The 17,866-nt window shown below is 45.8% G+C and overlaps 1 protein-coding gene across 1 annotated transcript; it reads left to right on the top strand.

Moving 5' to 3' along the window:
• Positions 1-203: 203 nt before the first annotated feature.
• metrnla (meteorin like, glial cell differentiation regulator a) lies at positions 204-8,290 on the top strand. Its single transcript, XM_073493605.1, has 4 exons — positions 204-564; positions 2,425-2,813; positions 7,138-7,197; positions 7,329-8,290. The coding sequence occupies exons 1-4, from the start codon at positions 467-469 to the stop codon at positions 7,640-7,642; spliced, it is 861 nt and encodes a 286-aa protein (XP_073349706.1). The 5' UTR covers positions 204-466; the 3' UTR covers positions 7,643-8,290.
• The last annotated feature ends 9,576 nt before the right edge of the window (positions 8,291-17,866 follow it).

The following is a 17,866-nucleotide window of genomic DNA, read 5'->3' on the forward strand; positions in this document are numbered from 1 at the left end:
TAAATAGCACCTTTAATCTCATGTAACTCCAAAACAAAACAAAACAAAAAGTAGTTACATGAGCTAGAAACTCATTTTTTTTAAAAACAAGTTAAAAGAAATCCAACTTTAGTTTCATACTTGGAAGCTCAAAGTTCGGAGCCTGGGCTGAGCTCCTGAACGCACCACAGTGATAAACCCCGGTCGGGCTGTGACGTGGAGCGCAGCAGAGCTCCGGCGGCGCAGGCTCGGCTCCGCTCAGTCCACATTTCACGGAGGACCGTCAGCACCCGGAGCCTCAGCCTGGCTGCGGATACGCGCCGTTAAAGTCGTCTGACCTACCCGAGAAACGAGAAGCAGGAACCCCCCCGGGGAGCAGCGCGGAGTCACACCGGGGGCACATGGAAACGACATGTAGCTGGAAGCTCGGCGGCGGACTGAAGCAAAGTTTGACCGGAGAGGAGGCGAAGTGAGCGGCGAGACAAACATGCTCACCCCGGTGCTGGCCTCCCTGCTGCCGCTCCTGCTCCTCTGTCGGATTTCTATCTGCCAGTACTCAAGCGACCAGTGCAGCTGGAAGGGCAGGTGAGCTCTGCCGACGTGTTTTATTTAAATATATATGTTTAAATTTTTTTTTATTTAAAAATGTTTGTAAGAAGGTTTGAAAGTGAGATGGATAACCGAAACTGGAGAGAGAGAGAAGAAATGAACACAAAACACACTTTTTATAACTATTATCATAAAGTTCATCAAGTTTATTAGTTGTTTTTTTCTGTTAAAGGAGATTTAAAGCTCAATAGTTTAGCAGACACGTGAGTTTTGCTCTTGAATTTATGAATGACTGATTGACAAAATGTGATTCAACACATTTTAATACATAGTGCCTGCTATCTGGATCAATATGGACTTTATTCATACTTTTTAATTATTATTTTGTACACCACATGATCAAATGTTGCCTTAAAATCCCAGTTATTATTCTGATTTTGGCTTTTTTCAGTGTAAGAGTTGAGTTAAAATGAGGTTGTTTGGTCTGTAAAGTGTCAAAAAATGTGAAAAAAGCTTCACAATTTCACCTAATTTGTCCAAATACTCTTCATTCACTGTCAGAAATGACAAAGAAAAGCAGCAAATTCTCACATTTAAAGAAGCTGGAGCCATAAAACGATTGTCAATTAATCCCCTTTCAATCAACTAATCGATTGATCGACTAATCGTTGCGCCTCCGACACAAAACAGGCGCACAGAGCTGCGTTGTAAGTACTTTTCAGATCCTCAAACCTCAGGCAGCTTAAAAACTGGAAAGTTTCACCTCCCATCAAACATCTGCTGAAATCTGTTTTGCACTTGAGAAGCTTCGCCTCAAATAGTGCGGTTTTGTTTTTTCATCCTCCGAGTCAGGAGGGGTCGGCCATATTCTGTACTTTGAGCTCTTAACCAATAATCTGTTGTTCATTAGTGAGCCTCTCGACTAATCTCCTTTAATTGCATGCAGAAGTGATGAAGTTAGAGGGGGGACTTAATTAGAGGCGTGCTGAGGAGAGCCTGGTTGCGGGGCTCTCGGCGGCTGCATATGTTCAGCATGTGCCATGGGGTTAGTTTTTTAGATCTGTGGCACATTTGAATTTCAGCATCTCATTTTCAGGAAACTGGGCGTTTCTCCTCCCGGAGTCAAACCGCTAGCTTGGCATGCGCATGCTGGTAGACTGCTGATGGCTTCCTGCCTCTGGCTTTGCCACAGAATGACTGACAGCCTTGGAGTTTTTCAAACCCTGACCAGGCATTAAGTTCTGGAGGGAGTCATTTGGTCATGCTGGCGCCAGAGTCCGAAGTGCTGCCCGGACAAGTCTCTTCCAGTCTCTTTGGTGGCTTGAAAGCGAGGGGAGGTTCGGTGCGTGACCTGCATTTGCACTTGCATGCAGCGGGCCCGGCTACTGTTGCTGCCGTTGTCTGCCCAGAAGCCCCTGTGTCCCTCCATTCATCCATCTCTGCTTCCAAACTCTTCCCAAAGGCAGCATGCCAGTGGTGCGTTTTGCCAGAGCTCTGGGAGGAACAATGTGGTGGAGGTTGGTGGGAGTGGGGGGGGGATGTGTCGGAGCTGAGGTCATTTTGGCTGCTCCGGCTCGTGACTGGTCATGCAGCCAGTCTTGCGCGGCAGACGGCCTTTAATGCTTCAGGAGGAATGTGGTCTAATGTCCTCGCAGTGTGCCAGAGGTCTTCACCTTGGTCGGTTAACTCGGCGTATAAATGACCAGAAAATCATTTTTAGACTACTGAATAATCCCTTTATGCTGCATGAAAGGGGGGAAGAAAGGTTCAGTGTGAGTTCGGGAAAAACATTTCTTCACATTCTTGGGTTTCTGTAAATCACACATTTTTTCCAAAGACAATACGTCTTTCAAGGTTTCGATGTCGGCTCACCTCTCTCCTTCTCTTTCCTCCCAGCGGTCTGACTCATGAAGGCCACGCCAGAGACGTGGAGCAGGTGTACCTGCGGTGCTCCCAGGGCTCCCTGGAGTGGCTCTACCCCACGGGGGCCATCATCGTCAACCTCCGACCCAACACGGTGTCCCCGGCCGCCGCCCGCCTCTCCGTCTGCATCAAACCCACGGCGGAGTCTCGAGGCACCAACATCTACCTGGACCGTAACGGCAAGCTGCGGCTGCTGCTGCGCGAGCAGGACCAAGCTCAGGGCAAGGTGCAGTGCTTCAGCATCCAGGAGGGGGCGCTCTTCATCGAGGCCGTCCCGCACATGGACATCAGCCGGCGGATCACGGCGTTCCAGTACGAGCTGGTCAGCGACAGGCTGGGACCGGAGGCGCACTCAGTGGGCGGTAAGATGCTTTTACGGCACGATATTAAAGGAACAGTTCACCCAAAAAAGTCGAGCCTTTGCTCGTGTGTTTTCATCTGGTCCTTGTCGTGGAGTATCAAGGCGGTTCCTCCTGAACAACAGCTCCTAATGAGCATTGAACACTCAACAGCTTTTTTTTTTTCTATAGGCAGTGATTAAAGGAACAGTTCACCCTAAATCTACTGACCCTCATTACGATGGGAAGTCGGGTGAAGTTTCGTAGCAAAACGGTGTTGTATCATTCTCCTGAACAGCTGAAGTAGCTGGAGACTTGTTTTAAAACCTTAAAAACAACCCTAAAAGAACATAAAATGGCTCCATACAGCTCATCCAGCATAATCCAAGTCTCTGGAAGCTTCGAGATCCTAAATTGATTTGAAAAATGTTATTTACACCCTCGATGCCAGTCAACCTCCACTTCAGACTGCTAACGCTTTTAGCTTAGCAGCTACAGTGAAGATGGCCAGAAGAGCTGTATGGAGCCATTTTATGTTTTTCTTTAGTGTTTGCGTTGTTTTTGACTTTGTAAAAGAGGTCTACTTCAGTAGTTTAGGAGAATGACAACATTTTCATTTGTTAGGTGAACTGTTCCTTTAATTGTCTTCTATTACATCTAAGTCACTGTTTTCTAAAGGTCTCCAGACTCTTGAATGATTCCCTCCAGGACTGGGCTCCTTTGTGCTCTGTCCCTGGTGGTGATGTGTGTGTGTGTGTGTGTGTGTGTGTGTGCTGCTCTGCACTAAATGCAGCCATCTACTGGTGGAAACTTTTATTAAGTTGGACTCTAATAGTAGGAAACTGAACATTTGCTCCAGCAAAGTGCTAATACTGGAGCCAAAGTCCATTTCTTCTGGTAGCATTGTTGTACAGTTTTGGTTCTGGGAGAATGTATCTGTGAAACCTTCAAATCTGAAGCCTTTAAGTCTTTTTTATAAATGTGTGTTTTTTTTGGGGATGAAATGTTCGTATTTGAGCTCATTTCACAACCCTGCACACTTGATCTGACTTGGCTCTGAGCTGGGATTGTTTCTTTTTTTTTCCCATTTTTTTTATTTGGAGGCTTGTGTGTGGAGGGGCACAGCCAAACAGAGGGCCTCCGTCGAAAAACAGCCGTTGTATTTTCACGCTGCGTACCTGCCAAACCTGCACAGCCTCAAGCTGCGCTGGTAACTCTGTTTTTTTTTCCACCTAAAAGCAAAATATGAGCGGTATCGGGCCCACATCTGTTTTTACGGCTCTCTGGGTTCACATATCCACATCCTGCGTCATGATTTGGCACAGCACAGAGAAAGCAAAGCTAGGGTTAGACGTAGAGGAGTAGAGCGTGGCGTTGTTTTGACCACATTAGTGCGCTCTGCTCGGCGCTGCAGTATAATCTGGACTGTGTGATGTGGCTTGAGAGATAGCGCTGGGATGATTCACAAAGACAGTGGTCTCGTGTCATCCGAAGCCCGCACTCGTGGATTGATTGCTCCTTTTTCGCTTCTCATCTTTTTCTGTCCTCTCCCTTCCTTCTTCTTCTTCTCTCTGACCCGCTGTGCTGGGATTGAGTTGCTCACCGTCAAGCTGGAATGCGTCTCCAGCCAGATGTTGGGAGGACCTTCTCGGTTCATATAGGCTTATTCCCCGCCCCCCCCCCCCCCCCCACTCTTTCTTCTCTCTCGCTGTCACTCCCTCGCCGTGCCTTTCAGCTCGCTTAAATTATTCTCCCTCTCGGCCTCACAATTTCCTACCTCTCCTTTTCTTGTCTATTTATCATTCCTGTATTTTCCTTTTTCATTCCTCTCCCCTTCATATATCTTCCGTCCCCCTCCCCGGCTGTTTGAAGTGGTTTTCGTCTGTGCCGAGTGGTATTAGCAAGTTGTGCTCCATTACAGAGGAATGCAGCAGGGTCCAGATGTTGCAGCGACACTGCATCGCGCTCCCTCCCCTCTCTTCACCACTCGTCCCATCCTTCATCCCTCCCCGCCCCTGTGAAGTGGTTCTGATCAGAGTGGCGCTGCATGTGCACGGGGCCAGAGCGAGATGCTGACTCGGCTCTCAGCCCATTCCTGTGGTTCTGTTTCATGTCTGACATGTGAGCCCGGCTCTGCTCGGCTCGGCTCTGCTCTGCTGCAGAGGAAAGAAAAAACAGCCCTGGGTGGGTTTAGGCCTCGGCTCTGGTGCTGTGGCAGCACGTATGCAGCCTCACTTCAAAGGGCCTTTGCTCCGGGCTCGGGGCGAGGTCGGCCCCTCTGAAGTGTCCCGGCTCTCCAGCTGTTCTTAAGCCGTCCGAGCTTGTGGCTGTTTGACCTCTGACCTCTGCGATGATGCAGGCAGCGCCTCGTGTTGCTACACAAGATGACCTAAGACATGCTCACCCCTCACCCCCCAACCCTCAACTTCAGACGAGCCAGCTTAAAATAAGCTCCAGCTCCGCTCCTGTAAACTCAGAAATGTATATTCAGATGGCCACGAAGGTTGTTTAAAATGATATTTTCCTTAAATTACTCTCTCGTTCTTTCACAACAGCATTTTTAATACCTAGATGCTAAAATTGTGCGAATAAGATGAGAAATTTGATCCCTCACTGGGGAAATTCACTTGTTACAGCAGCTGAGTGATGGATTAAGAAACTGAAACAGGGCAAAAACAAAACAGAAAGATACAATAAAGTAATAGAAATGCAAAATGAGATACTACTGCTAATAAAAAATAAAGCCTCTACTCACTTTCTACATACAAATGACCAAGAAGGGTAACTGTACCCATAAATGTGACAGTGGTGACCGCATTAATGTCTCCATAAGCAGATTTTAATCACAAGTCTCCAAAACTGTTCGATCCATTTCTTTATGTAAACCCTAAAACCACCCAGAGCATCATTGGTACCCATCTATCAAGCATCAGAGCCCAAAGGACACTAAAAGACAACACTGACCACAGCTATTGGGGACACCGTCATGAAAAAGAACGAGTGTGAAAAGTTAATCTGGAGCTGAGCTAAACTAGATTAATTTTCCAATTCGGAGCTCATTTCTTTTGCTATTCTACGACACAGGGTTTAATGACATGAAAGTTATAGTCCCTTAATGCTACACAGGAGTTGAGGTTGAGTTCAGCAGCTTCACTCCTCACAGCCTGAGGAGTGAAGCTGCTCTGTAGTCGGCAGTCTTTTACAACCACACTAAACTACAGTGCTCTCCAGCACACTGACTCCACCTGAGTTAACACTTTTAATCACTCTTCCTCTGATTTTATGGACGGACGCCCGCTGCCGCCCCACCCTCAGCCCTCTGCTGACTCGACACCCTCCCTCCCTCCCTCCCTCGCTCTGCTCCCCCCTCTTCTCAACCCACAGCAGATCTAGGGCTAATAAAGGCGCTCTGGTCAGGCTAGCCGCGGGACCACCTGAGTCAACTAATCATTGACTTGACTGCTCTCATTTAGGTCCCTTTCTCCTGCTGTAAAGCTCTCAGGAGGCGGGCTGGCTGCCTTTTTTAAAAGTAGTTTGTAGAGGCTATTTCACTTTTATTTATCTTATTTTTGTTACCCTGAGTTATTTGCCCTCTAGCTGTGAGAGCATGGCATCCTTTTATTGTTCTAGACATTATCTGGTAAAGTGGGTGGGTTTTTGTTTGATTTTGTCTTATCTGCCTCCTTTTTCTGAAGCGATTCTCTGTTTTAAAAACTCTTACTTGATGTTATCGTTCAGACTCACAGAGCTGCAGGTCAGAGCCGTAGCCTCTCCTCGTTTCTCTTCATCTGGTCCTTGTTTGTCATGGAGCATAAAGGCTGTTCCTCTTGCGGTGGGGAAGCTGACCCAACAGCCCCCACGAGCATTAAACGCTTGTTTTGTTTTTTTCTGGTGAGCAGTGATTAAAGGAACAGTTCACCTATAAATGAAAATACAGTCATCATAAAACTTCACCCGCATTCCTTCGGCATGAGTAGATAATGACTGAATTTTCATTTCTAGGTGAACTAATCCTTTAATGCCTCCAGCTCTGTTTGGTGTTAAAAAATCAGAGCTCATGACAGCTGGATCGTGCTCCGCCGTCTTTGTAAATAAATAATCGGCTGTGGCGATGAAAATGACTTTGACCCGAGTCGGGAGTGTGTGTTGTGAGGAACACTCGACCACAGTTGTGTGTTTGTGTAAGTTGTACTTAACTGGAAAGTTGTGGATGTGTCGACAAGATTTTTATCGTGCTGTAAGACCAGTAGTGAGACAGAAATTATGGACTTTTCGTGTTTTCTGTTTGTGTGCTCAACCAAATTTTTGGCTCCATCCTCATCCTCTGTCTCTCTTTATTTCCATGTAGCGCCCTGTCAGCCCTGCAGCGACGCTGAGATGCTTCTAGCAGTCTGCACCAATGACTTTGGTAAGTTAAAACACTGTTTGGGAGAATTATAGGCCTCCTCCTGCAGAAACTTCCAATGAAAACATTCTGCTGTAGCATGAAATATAGTCACCACCGGTATCTAAATCTCGTCTTCCTGTTGGTGTTTTCAGTGGCGCGGGGCAGCATTAAGAAGGTGGAGCAGGAGGAGGAGCACACGTCCGTCACTGTGAAGCTCAGCCGCCTCTACAGACAGAAGGTCCAGGTCTTCCTGTCGGGAGGCGTGAGGGTACGGACCTGGACCGGCCACATCAAGATGCCCCTGCAGTGTGGGGTGAGAGCCGGAGAGGGCGAGTTCCTCTTCACGGGGACGGTGAGGTTCGGGGAGGCCTGGATGAGCTGTGCGCCGCGCTACAAAGACTTCCTGCGGTTGTACGACGAGGCGCAGCAGCACGGGACCAACCCCTGTCACGTGGACACGGACTGAGCGCGTTCACCTGCCCACGCGCTTGGAAATAAGACAAGTCCTCACTGGGTGGGGAGGAGAGCTGAACCGAGAGTTCATACTGAGGAGAGACGGACTGACGCAGCCTCTGTCCTCTCCTGCTGTCTTGTGACTCTGTGGAGACAAAGACTTGAGCTTCCTGAATGTTGCCAAGCAGCACCGCTGGATGGACTCGAGAGTCGAACGTGATGCAAACGTGGAATGTGTTCGGACTGCCTTTTTTCTCGCAGACGAGGAACTCCCAGGTGTTTTAAATGTAGCAAAAACTTTGGTTTTTAATGTGTATAAAATGTGAATGAACGTTGTATATTTTGAAGCTCTGCGTTGCTTTGTAAAAAAAAAAAAAAAGCTTGATGTACAGTCCTGAAGTTATTTCTTATGACAGAAATGTAAAAAGTGAAAAGCCTCTTATTTTTATTTTTGTTTAAAAAATGATTTGCAATTTAATGCCTGAAAATGTGGGGTTTTTTTATTCAGGCCGTACAATTGTTAAAAAAAACAAAAACAAACCAAAAAAAGCAAGAACGTGTTTTGTTTTTTTTTTGCCTTGAGAATAAAAGCTTTTTATTCCTTGGAACAGAGTTGATGTCTGTGATGTTTACATGTGAAATAAATGATTGTGTTTTTGGATTTTGACTTGAGACGCACTGTGTACAGAGGAACAGAATATTTTCTCAATGAATCGATTCAGTTGTTTGGTTATAAAATATCAGAAAATGGAGAAAAATGTCAACAAGTGTTTCAGAAAAGCTCAAGATGACGCCCTCAGATATCTTGCTTTGTCCTCGACCCCCCCAAATCCATATTTTTCCTCTGACCTGTGGTGCTGTCCATCAATCTAGATTGTTTTGGTGTGAGTTGCTGAGTCTTTGGAGATATCAGCCATGAAGATGTCTGCCTTCTCTCCAGTATAATGGAACCAGATGTCACTCAGCTTGTGGTGCTCAAAACGCCAAAAAATGTAATTTGAAAAACTCAACAGCGACGTCTCTTTCCATAAATCATGACCTGGTTTCTCAAGATCATCCACAGAGCTTGTTGTGAGCAGTTTCATGTAGGAACTATTTTTTTTGTAGGAAGTTTGCATCTGGTCATGTAGCTCGTAGCCTCGTCCAGCTTGTTTCCTTCTGTGTGGTGACCCTGAAAGAAAATAGTTCCTACTTGAATCTGCTCACAACAAGCTCTGTGGATTATCTTGAGTAACCGGGTCATGATTTTTGTAAAGAGTCATTGCTGTTGAGTTTTTCAAGTGTATTTTGAGTATTTGAGAGAAGACAGACATCTCTACAACTCTGCACCTACAGGTAAGTGGAAAAATATGCATTTATTGCATGATATTGAGGTGAACTGCCCCTTTAAAGCTTATTTATTATGACACGCTAACACTATAAACCCAAACTCAGATGGGTGCAGTCTCGGTTATAACACTCGCAGTGGTGCTAAGGGGTTATTTTTTCGAGCTCCTCTGCTGGAATAAAAACACTCATATGATGTGCATTAGCCTCCCCTCCAAGCTTCACCTCAGCCCGGAGCTGGGACCGTCTGCCAGGGCTACGGAGAGATTGATATCAGAGAGCTGGAGTGGATTCCTCTACGCCGGTTCCTGTGGTGATGGGGGTGGCAGTGTGTCAAGGTCAATGTGAAAGGCCTCTTTGTTCCAGCGCAGCAGCCTGGTATGAGAGAGAGGACTGAAGACAGACCTGAATACAGCCCTGTGACTGGGCACGCAGCGGAGAGCAGCACTCTCCAACCACACTCCACATTTTGATTGGCATGTTCGGCTCCGCTGTTTTTAAAAAAAAAAACGAAGGGCTTTTTCATTTTTCATCAGCTCAAATGAAAACAACGAGGAGCGAGTCGGCTAACTGGAGGTCAGGTCCCTGTTCGGATGACATCCAGTTTCACGGCCGAGGCTCTTTTTTTTCTTTCTTTTTGTCCGGAAACACCTAGAAGGCCATTCAATAAGTTGCCCCACATAGACAATTGCTTCTCCAGACACTGTGCGTTGAATTGAATGTCTGAATTCCAGCTGAAAGCCAGCGGTCCCGGAATTGCTCACTGGGAAATGCAAACAGAGTTTCTATGGTGACGATGCCTTACTGTGAACCTTCTCGCTCAGGAGGAGGAGGAGGAGGAGGAGGAGGAAGAGGAGGGTCAGCGGGCATTACTTGGCTGTTTGATTCTTCGCTGCTCCAGCTGTCCTGGTCGTCAGGCCTCCCTCTCTTCTTCCTCTCAGCTGCTGCTGACAGATGCACAAAGACTCCACAGCAACATGATCGATACCTGGATCAGTGTCCAGAGTGTCGATGATGAGGTGGACACTTGATTTTCTGTCAGTAGCGCTGATTGCCAACTGGGTCAGGATTTTTTTTTATACTTTCCTAGACCTGCAACAAGTAGTCCTGGCCCTGCCCTCCATGTTTCAGATGCTTCCTCGCCCCAACACACCTGATTCAAATGATCAGCTCGTCATCAAGCTCGGCTGAAGTCTGATATCGACCCATTCATTTGAAGCAGGTGTGTTTGGGCGGAGAAACATCTAAAGGCCTCTAAACACCAGGCTGACAGTCAGTTCGGTGTGTCCAACACTGCTGGCGCTGTTCAGCTCTTGTCGGCTGCTTTTTGGCCGATTGAGCTTGTAGACTCGGCGGCTTGTTGGTGAGAGAAATCACTCTGATTGGCTGCTCAGGTAAGTAGATCAGTGCACGAAAGAGAAATCGTCTTGAGCCTGTCGCAGCAGTATCCATGAATCCTCCCATATAGTGCAGTTTCTCCTTATTTTTCTCCATTTGCAACTTTTCATCTGACACTTTCTTGATTTGAAGCGGTTATATTAGCGAGAGCGGTGTCAGAAACATGCTGCTTAGAGAGCTGTTTCCTTTGGCCATCAGCTGTTGTCTTTGCGGTGTGTTCAAGTGCAGCTTTGTGGCCGAGACGCAGGAGACGACGCAACAGTCCAAGACTGAAAAACACTGAGTCGATCAACAATCAGCTACTATTTTGGTAACTGATTGTTCGTTTAAATTATTTTTTCAAGCAAATTCACCAAACAGTCAGTGGTTTTTCTTCTCAAATAGAGACATTTGCTGCTCTATTAAACTGAATTGTTTGGGTTTTGGACTTTTGGAAGAATTATTCTGTTTCATGAGCCAGGTGGTCGGAGAAGTAGACTAAAATTTGCAGGCAAACTTCTGTAAACCGAGATATTTATTGTCTTTGCCGTTGTCACTCATACTGCTTTTAGCTGTTCTGCATTTAAAATGAAACAAAATACAAAAGGATGTTTATAAATGACATTTAATCAGATTTTATTGAAGAGGACTCGGTTCCAGTAAAAACGGGTGTAGCTCATTCATCTTAATCTAGACAATTATGAAATTGGTTTCACGGGCGAGGTCAGACTGAGCTGTAATACCAGCTGAGACGGACCAGTTCAAACCAGACATGAATATGAAGAGTCTTTTGTGCTGTCGGTGTGATTCAGCCAGAAAGTCGGTGCATGGTCATCTCGTGGGTGGAATTAAAGAAAAGAAAGGAGGAAAAAAAAAAAAAGAAAAGTCAGACTGTTGAAAACCAAAGTGCACAGTCACAAAGAGAGGGCGGAGGAGTTAAAGAGCAGGAGGACACCAGCAGAGAGGAGCTCCGAGCGGTGGCTAATATTTTATGCTTCTTTGGGAAGTGCTGGAATGTGAGGAATGTGTTGACTTCACACACACACACACACACACACACACACGTGTGCAGCATCCCCCAGCGCCGCCGCCGCCTTGATTAGCTGGAATCAATAGAGTCTCTGTGGTTTTCTGAGTGTGTGTTTGTGTGTGTGCCCGCATTGTGCACGTGGCCCTAAACCCCAGCACACATAAACACACCGCCCTAGCAGCGAGATAGCCGCCACCCACACTGAGTCCACAGCTGCAGCCCTGACACCTCCGATCTGACACAACAGAGCCCTGACACTTCTGCACGCAGCCTGGCACGCTGCAGATAGCTTATTAAACATCAGGGTTAAAAATCTGACTGTTTCATCCCGAGAAACTAAGAAGATTACTCAGTTTTATTGAAGTTAGGATCACAGGGTTACCTCTACTGTATGTTCCAACTCTGTGTACTCTAATTTAAATTCTGCTGGTTAATTAAGTCCAGTTACCCACAGAAAGAAATATATGGAGTCTACTATATCAACCAAAAAACGGCACGAGTTGTTTCTGCCTCCAATCCCCATATAACCATACAATTTAGTGGCCTGTGCCAGAAAAAGATTTAGCTTGTCCAAATAAATAGTATACCAAATGCAGTGTGTTGAACCCAGAATGTCCGACTGCATGCGGTTGCATTGACAGTATGCGAGCTAGTGTCCGTTTCTGGCTTTTCTGAGTCACAGTCCTCTGCACAGCAGAAGATACGTGTCACAACTGAGCCGCCGAGAGAGCGCAGACAGACGACGGCTCATTGGCTGCTTTACAAATCACATACTTTTTCTGACTGCGACGGATGAAAGAGCACAGGGGTCAAAGCTCAAGGCCCAATGTTATGATGAAATAGTATGTACCCAGTTGTACACAGTGCATGCAACACGTATTAACAGTAAAAAGTAAAAGGACAAGTTTTAAAACGCAGCCTGAGAGCACAGCAATGTGACGCTATGATGCTTTAAGGTAAATGCTAACATTAGCATGCTAGAACTCTCACAGGGACAATGCTAACAACAACAACAACAACAAGAGTGTGATTATTTGATGAGATGGGAGTGAGACTCAAAAATCAACTTTTCTTAGAAATGGCACCTTTTTTAAAACACCAGAAGTCAAACTTGGTTGACATAAAAGTCGCAGATTCTGCAGTGACAGCTTCATTTTCAGTCAATTAACTTTGAGCACAAGAATAAGTTATTTGTCCTAAATTATAAAGAGAGCAGTATCATCTTTGCAGCCGTCCACAGATTTTTTTTAGGGAGAGCGAAAAAAAGCAAAGGATGCCTGAAGGAGGTTGGAAAGGAAATAAAATAAAAATCAAAAAGGCGTGCTCGAGAGAGAAAAAGAGAAAACACTGCAGGGTCATTTATTTAACAACTACACAAAGTCTGGACACGACGGCTTTACATATTTGACCCACTTGGTCCAGAATTTAATGAACACATTTTTCTCAAGATGGAGAGAAAACTTAAATATAATTTCCTACATCCAAGAATGAATGGACTCCTGTTTGACTCGGCTACACGGAGCTATGTGGAAACGAGGCGTCACAGCTGTGTTGCTAGCCTGGCTTTGAAAAGCCTCACTGTGTCTTAAATAGGCAATTTTGAGTAGCTCAAAACTATTTAAATGATATTTTTAGACTGGATTGAACTTTAAATGTAGAAGTCACAATTCCCTGTAGCCGGTTTGGTTCCCAATTGGAGCCTGATAAAGATGAACACATCAGAAAGTGAGGGGTCAACAAGTCGGTCAGACACCTCACAGAAGGCTTATTAATCCCTCGTGGATCATGAGTTTCCCCAGTTCCTAAAAAAACGCCTCGCAGCCTCCTCCTCCTCCTCCTCCTCCTCCTCCTCGTCCTCCTCTCCCTCTGAAGCGGTATGGCCGGATTAAGGACTCTGGTGTTGGGTGTCTCTCGCAAAAAATGATTGCGGGGTCACGGCGTGGGCCTGCATGTCTAAATATCGGGTATCAAAGGGAATCTGGGAATTGTGGGCTCAGGCTGAGTAAATGTGTAGTGAGCATGAAGGAGAGCAAGCAGCGTCCCCGTCAGATGGTTTTTTGGATGATGGTCGAGACGACCTTTCACTCCGTCTTAAACTTCTGGGATCAAGTCCAGTCAGAACATACAGTAGCAGTAGGTCTGTTGACGAGTCCATACATTTGCTAGAACACTGCTGAGCTTTCTCATGTAAATCCGTCTGTCTTGGCTGATGTCTGTATTATGACTAATTATTTCTGTTTGTGAATGCTGCAGTCTGCTCCGACAAGACTGTCTCCTTCTTCCTTTTGTCCACCGTCGTCCTCTTTTCTTAATGAGTGAATGTGCGCGGCTGCTGTCGGCTCACATGGCTCCCGGAGGCCGCGTCGGGGTGCCCTGTTCGCTCGGCAAACACGCCAATGTCCTCCAGAGTGGGGGGTCCACTGCTGCAATGGGAGCCCCCACCACCACCGCCACCAGCGCTCGGCAGCCCAATAACGGGGCAGAGTTTGGCTCCGAGGACGTCAAGCAAACACACTGCAAATGGCACTTTTATTTACTTGTCTTCGCGTCCCCTCCCCCCAACATCCTTCATTTACTTGGGATCCGCAGTGCCATTTCCAGGAGCCCCATGGCAACAGCGGGCCTTGTCAACGGGGGGACAACTTTCTCATGATGTCACCAGCGCCATGTGATTGGCGGTCTGCTGCAGAGAGACAGAACTCGCTCTGAGATCCAAATGGAAGTGATATTTGGACTTTGGTACTGAGACTTGACCTCGCGCTGACCTGTGGCTCAGGTTTTGTTTCCTATGATCCAACAATCTTTTTGTGAATACACTTGTCTCTGTCTCAAACCTTCAGAACCACCCACTGTGTAAAATATGGAGCTTCCGGGTCTGAAAAGTGACCTTAAAGCGCCGTAAACTTGGTTCCGAAAAGAAGTCTGATTGAATGTAAGCTCATGAGAAAATGACCCTACTTCTCACTTGATTTATTACCTCAGTAAACAGATTCTTAATGACTTTATGGTCTCAATCTCTAGTTTCAAGTCTTCTTCAATACAGCATGGTGTTAATTTTGTAAATTATGCGTCTCATTTAGAGTAAAACTGACAAGCTCGGCGACCACTAATCAGGAGAGAGGCGCAGGAAAGCATTACAATTATGGTCACATCTGGTAACTGTAAGAGTCACTGACAGCCAGACTACAAAAAACTGAAGATAAGATTAAAATCAAATTTAGATTTAATTAAACTGAAAACAGAAAATGAACACAGACGAGTCAAGTCGAGCCACAAGTCTTTAACTTCTAAGTCTAAGTCGAGTTTCAAGTCATTTATTGACTGTCGAGTTGCAAGACATCAAAACAGTGACTTGAGTTGACTCGAGTCCAAGTCACAATGACTTGTGTCCACGAAAATAGCTGGAAATTGTCCCAACATCTCATTAAAAATATCTCTGACACGTTCAGCATTTTATTCTGACGACCTAAGCTTCATGGCTGCCAGCTCGATGCGGTCAGACGACACATCGTCTGAACTACTTTCCAACATAACTCGACCCAGAGTCAAACGACGCATTGTGGACGGACCGTGACAGAAATTTGCGCTGATCACAATAACAAAAGCCCGTCCTGTCGCTACAGCTCTCTTGACTTCATCTTGGCTTTGAATGAGCGTGTTGTCGCTCGCTCTACACTGCTGTCACTCATCAACGCCCGCTGCTTGTGCGATTGTGATAATGCGAGCGGCCCCGGCTCCTCTGCTCTCAGGCCTGTTTGCACAGTCCACTGAGCACCAGTGGCTTTGCCTCGTCGGTGAACTCCTCCCTGGCAACCGGGCCGACCCCCCTCTGACCTGTGACCTGGGTCCTGGCCTTCCGATGAGAAGAGGAAAAAAATGGTTCCTGTCTGAATTCAGCCATTAGAGTCTGGAGGAGGCGGGGGCGTGAACTCTAGCCTCAAAAGGAAACACACATCTTTGGGCTTTGTGGGGTGACAAAGATCATCAGCCAATGGCGGGACAAGTGCAGAGCGTGATGGATTGTGTAATTGAACATGTGACGTTTGATGGATGTCTAAATGAGGAGCATAATGGGTCATGTGATGGATAGGTAGGAAGCGAGCACTTAGATTTTCACACAGAAGCGGATGTGAGCTGTTTGTTTTCGGGACGGAGGATGATGGATCGGTTGTTGAGCGAGGCGGACTCAGCAGAAGAGGGAACGGACGCGTCATTCTGCTGTTTCATTCTCAGATGATGTCTGTTTTTTCATTGTCGACCAGAGGATTTTGAGCATAAACACAATTTGAAGACGCACGTCAGCAACCAGCATGATCTGACTCAAATATTGAGAAATCGCACATGTTAATCTCCCTTTATGTGACCACAAACAAAAGACGTAGGAAGCGTGGGATCATGGGAGAAACAACAAATCTCTCTACGTGACTCAGGCGAAAATGTTTCAAAGTTTTAATCACGTTATGTGTCGCCACATTCACAGACTTCTCTCTCACTCGCATTCCTTCTTTAAAGCCATCAGATGAACATAATTGTTTGTTTCGTGGGCGAGTCGTGCCCAAAAAGATCAATAAAAGCTGTTAAATCATTCAAGCGTGCCTCTCCGACATGTTAATGGAAATCCAACCCCACCGACAGCGCGGCCTAATTCAGGACAGCATCAGAGGAATTTAAACTCTGTCACACACCAACTCATAAACAGCTCAGCACACACACACACACACACCAGCGTCAGACATGAACAGTTTTTCAATTGATTGGATTAAAAAACACTTTAATCATCTCTGCAGAATCCGAAAGTAAGATATTCTGGGGTCCAATCAGGGCGTGGACTTCATTTAAAAATCATTACGGGCTGTAAACGAGCGTGCTGAGGTCTGAGTTATGGCAACAGTTATCAAGTGGACAAGTGTTGGCGACAGCTGAACGGTCAGCTGGGAAAAGAAATGGCTGAGCCGAGGGAAAGTAGAGCCGCGGGGGGTCACGCATGCACGTCTCTGTTTCGCGTGGTGGCTCGGCACAGGTGACGCTCGGCGACCCTTAATCAGAGTTCAGGACCCCGTTGTGTTGCTGGAAAACCTGCCCGCACTCCAACAGGTCAAAGGTCAACCTGATTAATTAACACCGAGGCGAATTACAGTTTCGCCTTTGAGCTTGTGAGGCCGAGCTCTCGGCAAAGAGACGACAGAAAGCAAATAAAAACAGGCTGTTTCTTTAAATCAAACATGAGAAATCGATTAAATATTAAGAACATTTATTGAAGTCTCTTCGAGTCGCAGCCTGTTTTCAATCTCACTCTCAAAGTGTTGAGAAAAGCCGGAGCAGAATCATGAGACAAGTGCTCCCCGGTATGATATAATGTGGAGACTTTTGGGAAGGATTATCGCCGCTTTACTGTGGAATGCATAACACGTCTGAGTGGGGAAATCAGAGAGCAGGGTGGCGGTAAACCCTCACAGCGTGCTGACAGAGAAATTTTCTTACGCCTCGCCATCTGAAAAATGTGAGGCTGCTGACAGAAGTCTTAAGTATTTTTTTTAATGCCTCCACTCCTGCTGGTTTGATTCCAGCAAGTCTTTAATTAAAAAAGAAACGTCCACATTATGCTGTTTTGATGTGGGCGTAATAAAATCAGATCAGTGTTCTTGGACTGTCTTTATGTTGCCGTCACATCAGAGTCAGTTCACTCATCTTGAGAACGACCACTCGGCCCTTGTAGACAGCTGTATTATGTCTCCTGTGGCTCATGGCTGAAGAAGAAATAACCCTGATGATGTCACCAGAGGTATCTTGGTCTGGCCTTCACATTTTCAACACAAAGCGCCGTGCTATAAACCAGGGCTGGGGACGTTTTGAAAACATGGACGACGGAAGCGATTGAGTTGTTTTCGCTGGAGACTAAAACGCTGGTGTATCAACTCAATCCAAGATCAACAAGAAACCATTGTTATAGAATAAAACTTAAAATTGAATTCGTTCCTCACTTTGTGACTCTTAAAGCGACAGGTGACCGAATGAAACACAACGTTAAGTGGATAAAATGACAGATTTCTCTGTTTGGGATCATGTAAGTACACAACATATAACAGAGGTCTGGTAGTTTTTAGATTTTAATGTTACATATTATATATTTAAAGCTGTTGCTGCCTAACTTTGACGAGGTGCTAAATCACCAGGATCTAAATAAGTAAAACATGAGGCACCATTTATTTTCCAAAAAAGATTGAAATGGACTTTGATTCTTGTAAAATCTGCTGCCCCCTTTGGACAAAAGATGACGAGGGTGATTCAATTCACCCTCAGCTCATAAAAAATAGGTTTAATTTTAATGACTTATCAAACCTGGATAAGAAAATAGACAGTCACCTCACCGATGGTCTCGTTTGTTTATCATACGGAGGCATCAGAATTAAACTGAGACCATTTCAGTTAAAAGTTCTCAGCAAGTTTAAGCTGTTTTTCTTCAGTATTTAGGAAATAGGGGTAGGTTTTTTCACTTTTAACCAT

The sequence above is a fragment of the Pagrus major genome, chromosome 23 (genome assembly GCF_040436345.1).
Source record: "Pagrus major chromosome 23, Pma_NU_1.0".
Classification (NCBI taxonomy): Eukaryota; Metazoa; Chordata; class Actinopteri; order Spariformes; family Sparidae; genus Pagrus; species Pagrus major.

Excerpts from the sequence above, each read along its gene's own strand:
- metrnla (XM_073493605.1), top strand. The coding sequence starts at position 467 with ATGCTCACCCCGGTGCTGGCCTCCCTGCTGCCGCTCCTGCTCCTCTGT. Across the intron at positions 565-2,424 it reads CAGTGCAGCTGGAAGGGCAG|CGGTCTGACTCATGAAGGCC; the intron begins GTGAGCTCTGCC and ends CTTTCCTCCCAG. Across the intron at positions 7,198-7,328 it reads AGTCTGCACCAATGACTTTG|TGGCGCGGGGCAGCATTAAG; the intron begins GTAAGTTAAAAC and ends TGGTGTTTTCAG.